This window comes from Kogia breviceps, chromosome 17 (assembly GCF_026419965.1).
Source record: "Kogia breviceps isolate mKogBre1 chromosome 17, mKogBre1 haplotype 1, whole genome shotgun sequence".
Classification (NCBI taxonomy): Eukaryota; Metazoa; Chordata; class Mammalia; order Artiodactyla; family Physeteridae; genus Kogia; species Kogia breviceps.
The window spans coordinates 18,590,734-18,594,892 of NC_081326.1; the positions used below are offsets into that span (position 1 = coordinate 18,590,734).

The following is a 4,159-nucleotide window of genomic DNA, read 5'->3' on the forward strand; positions in this document are numbered from 1 at the left end:
GCCATTAAGATTATATATTACAATTTTTTAACACATTAATGTGAGAATCTTGACAGCTAGAATCCTTGGCTAAAAGGGAGGTATATAAAATGTTAGCATAATAGTAACTTGGAAATCATATAGTATACTTTCTTAAATTGAAAAAAAAAGATGAAGTGCAAGACAAATCAAAACCCAATTTAATTGATATTTAAATGATATTTAATTGATATTAAATAACCTTTTACATTTTCTATCCTACACTTGATTATTTTTGTATGATTTTTAAAGATGCAATCCTTTCAACAGCTTATAACTGACTCCCACAAAATTTCTGTGGGATAGAACTAATTATGTTTCTTGCTTCCTCCCCATTCCTTTCTACGCAACTTATATTTGATATTCCATGAATACATAGTAATATATTTATTTTAGTTTACATCAAACTTAAGAGAATGTAACAAAGCACAGATACAATCTTAAGCAAGATAGGTAGCTATGAACAGAATAATCTGATCAGTCTTAGACCATGTTGTTGCATTTGATGGATTGAGTTCTTATGAATTAGGAAAATGAGTGAAAGATCCTTTAAAGAGCTCTTTAGAGAAAAATTTTAAGAAAGCTACAATATATATTTTTTCAGATACCTCCTTAAGTATGTATAAATTTTTTTTCTATAAAAGTCAATTCCAGAAAATAAGTGGGCAAAATTAACATAACTATAATTAGAAAACATCAAAATTGCAGACATCATCTACTTTTAATAAATTCATCATCTATTCTTATTGCTTAAAAGTACATTACAAGTGCATTTTAATTTTACTATGAATGTAATCTTTTGCATACCCTTGGCAGCAAAAAGACAAAGTCAAGGCTGTCAGGAAAACAATCCACGGAAGCTCCTGCTGAGTGTGCAGCAAGCTGTCCGAGTTTTACATGAAGAGGTCAGAATTTTCTTGGAGAGTCACTTTCCAAGTATAGCATGCTTTCAATAATTAGTATCCTGACTACTCAGGAGATGGTTGTAGACACAGCTGTTTTTTAAGGTAGCGGGCACATCAATGGCAAGGCACTAGGTATTGATTTGCGCAGTGACATCCTTCTAACTATGTCATCTGAGTGAAAGAAGCCCCAAATTAACCAATAATAAAGTGTTAGAAGTTGTAGTAGCTGCCCCCTTAGGACTTGTTCTATGAGTATATGTGCTCCTCCCCCACCCAGGTCATCAATCCTGCTAAAGGACTCACAGTGACATTAACTTGACCAGTAGGACAATGTAAAGCCCTCAGTAATGCTATATCCTACTTGGCATGTGTGTGTATATGTATGTGTCAGTTATATATCAGTTTTCTGTATGCAAATACATAATAATGTATGGATATCTACATAAATAAAGTATACATCCATGCCATCATGATCTGAAGAATTCTTAATTAAAGAGAATCATATATAACAATCAAACTGCATTTTACATGTTTCGTAAAACAAACGCCACTAATTTGATAAAACTATTTTCAAAGTGAAAAACTAAGTTATTATATTTCCATCAGAATTAGATAAGAATAAACTTCTTGGCAAGATTTGTGGGTTTTTTTGTTTTTTTACTTTCTGATTTTATTATATTTTCTATTTTAAATATGGGCTTTGTCTACAAAGTTTATGAAGAGATCACAAATAAATCTGGATTAGACTATACTAATATCACCAGAGCCAGAGGGCACACATGTTTCAGAAACAGTCAACAAAAAGATTATAATTACATCTATTTTTGTCCAAATTATCCTTTGATCCATCATTATATTAAAAATAATTATTAATTTGCAAACTTTTGGATATTATCTTATAATTTGATATAAGCTTTCAGAACATACATTTCCTTGTTCTGGTCTCTAAATTTTTGTGGTCCTACTCATTGAACTGCATGCATTTACTATTTTAGATTTTGCATGACCAAAAATTGGGATCCTATCTTACCATTTGACCCATCTCCCCTTGCCTCATATATATGAAGTTTTTTAATAATGGGTTTTATAGAAACAAAACTTTAGAAAACAGCTCTCACTGTTTAAAAAAATTAGAGGCTGACATCAACAGGAATGATACTGGCATCAATAAATATAAAGTTCAGCTTGCAATAGCTTTCCATAGCTCATATCAGAATCTCAACACAAACCTTCAGTTTTCTATAGCCTGATATATGGTCTAGTTTACATTAAAAAAGGGAAATCAGCTTTATAATACTGGACCCAGGCAAATTTTTCCAATTTCTTTGGTGAAGTTATTTGTAGTTTCTAGGGAGATGTATAATTATTATTGCATTGCCTTGGGTGTTGGCTAGTTCAAGCATAATACAAAATTTGCCTCTAATTGTTATCAGGAAAGGAAAGAACGGTGAAGAAAAATCTTAGCTGGATTACAGCCTATGAGAAACATCTTGTCATTGGCTGTTATCTTTGTTAGATTACTTTCCCAGGCAAGTATGGAAGTTGCCATTAAAAGTTGATCTAGCCTTTTTCCGTTTGGCGGCAGCCATCAGGTGAGCCGAGATGGGCGCTTACAAGCACATCCAGGAGCTGTGGAGGAAGAAGCAGTCGGACATGATGCGCTTTCTGCTCAGGGTGCGCTGCTGGCAGTACCGCCAGCTCTCGGCGCTGCACCGGGCCCCGCGCCCCACCCGGCCCGGCAAGGCGCGCAGGTTGGGCTACAAGGCCAAGCAGGGTTATGCGATATATCGGGTTCACGTGCGCCGCCGTGGCCGCAAACGCCCGGTCCCGAAGGGCGCCACCTACGGCAAGCCCGTCCCCCATGGCGTCAACCAGATCAAGTTTGCCCAGAGCCTTCAGTCGGTTGCCGAGGAGCGAGCGGGACGCCACTGTGGGGCCCTGAGGGTCCTGAATTCTTACTGGGTGGGTGAAGATTCTACGTACACATTTTTTGAGGTTATCCTCATTGATCCCCTCCATAAAGCTATCAGAAGAAACCCCGACACCCAGTGGATCACCAAACCAGTCCACAAGCACAGGGAGATGCGGGGGCTGACGTCTGCAGGCAGGAAGAGCCGCGGCCTCCGCAAGGGCCACAAGTTCCACCACACGATCGGTGGTTCTCGCCGCGCAGCCTGGAGAAGGCGCAATACTCTCCAGCTCCACCGCTACCGCGAATATAAGTAATGTTTGTAAAATTCTAATAAACATTTTAGGACAAAAATAAAAAGTTGATCTAAAAAAAAAAAAAGTTGATCTAAAATATATCCACTATTACCGAATCTCAGTTGGTCAGGGCTGATTATTCTCCATTTGTCTTTTGGGACTATTCACTGATCTTCTCTTCCCTACTCTGTGCTCCAGGAGGCTTATATCTACAAATTTCTCATTTGTGCTCTTGTTCTCTGGATTTTTACTGGATTTGGCCAATGTAAGGCAGCAGCAGGAGAGTAGAAGGTGGGAGGAGAGAGACTTGAGAGAGACTCAATTCCTTCCTCCCTCCCTCCCTTCCTTCCTCCCTCCCTCCCTTCTTTCCTTCCTTCCTTCCTTCCTTCCTTCCTTCCTTCCTTCCTTCCTTCCTTCCTTCCTTCCTTCCTTCCTTCCTTCCTTCCTTCCTTCCTTCCTTCCTTCCTTCCTTCCTTCCTTCTCTCTCTTGATGTTATAAGCAGTGGCTACCATCTTTTACAGCTACAGCCCCTGTCTGGTGACCTTAATCTTATGGCTCTATTTCTCTCCAGGTTCCATTGACATCATTTCCTCTCCTACATCTTCAGGCTTGGAATAGTAATGGCTGCATGTTCTTGCTCCTCTTCAGAGCTTCACCATCCTACACAATTCCCTTAACTCTACCCACACCACTGTAAATTGTCTCTTCAATGGACTCTTGATTTAAATCATTTGGGATCCAGCCTGGTCAATCTAAATATATCTTACACACATATTGTACTTAAGGGTTGCCGAGGCATGTTCCTATTATCTTTTTGAATTGAGAACAAGATTATTTCCTTAATTTATGGAGACATGATAATTGTACCATTGGGGGTATTTATAACATCAAGCTTTAAATTATAGAGTATGTATGTGCAAAGCTTTGAAAGCAGGCCTTCAGCGTATCTACATTTCACGGATGAGGAGCATAAACTTTGTCATACTGGGTCTTCCATGAATCCAGGTGGTCTGTCAACAAAAGCAGTGCA

At 38.6% G+C, this 4,159-nt stretch overlaps 1 protein-coding gene across 1 annotated transcript; it reads left to right on the forward strand.

Annotated features, from left to right (window-relative positions):
- The first annotated feature begins 2,496 nt into the window (after nt 1–2,496).
- Nucleotides 2,497–3,186, forward strand: LOC131743737 (large ribosomal subunit protein eL15-like). Its single transcript, XM_059042688.2, has one exon. The coding sequence runs from the start codon at nt 2,526–2,528 to the stop codon at nt 3,147–3,149; it is 624 nt and encodes a 207-aa protein (XP_058898671.1). The 5' UTR covers nt 2,497–2,525; the 3' UTR covers nt 3,150–3,186.
- The last annotated feature ends 973 nt before the right edge of the window (nt 3,187–4,159 follow it).

What these genes read in the sequence shown, in the direction of transcription:
- LOC131743737 (XM_059042688.2), top strand. Translation starts at nt 2,526, where the DNA reads ATGGGCGCTTACAAGCACATCCAGGAGCTGTGGAGGAAGAAGCAGTCG.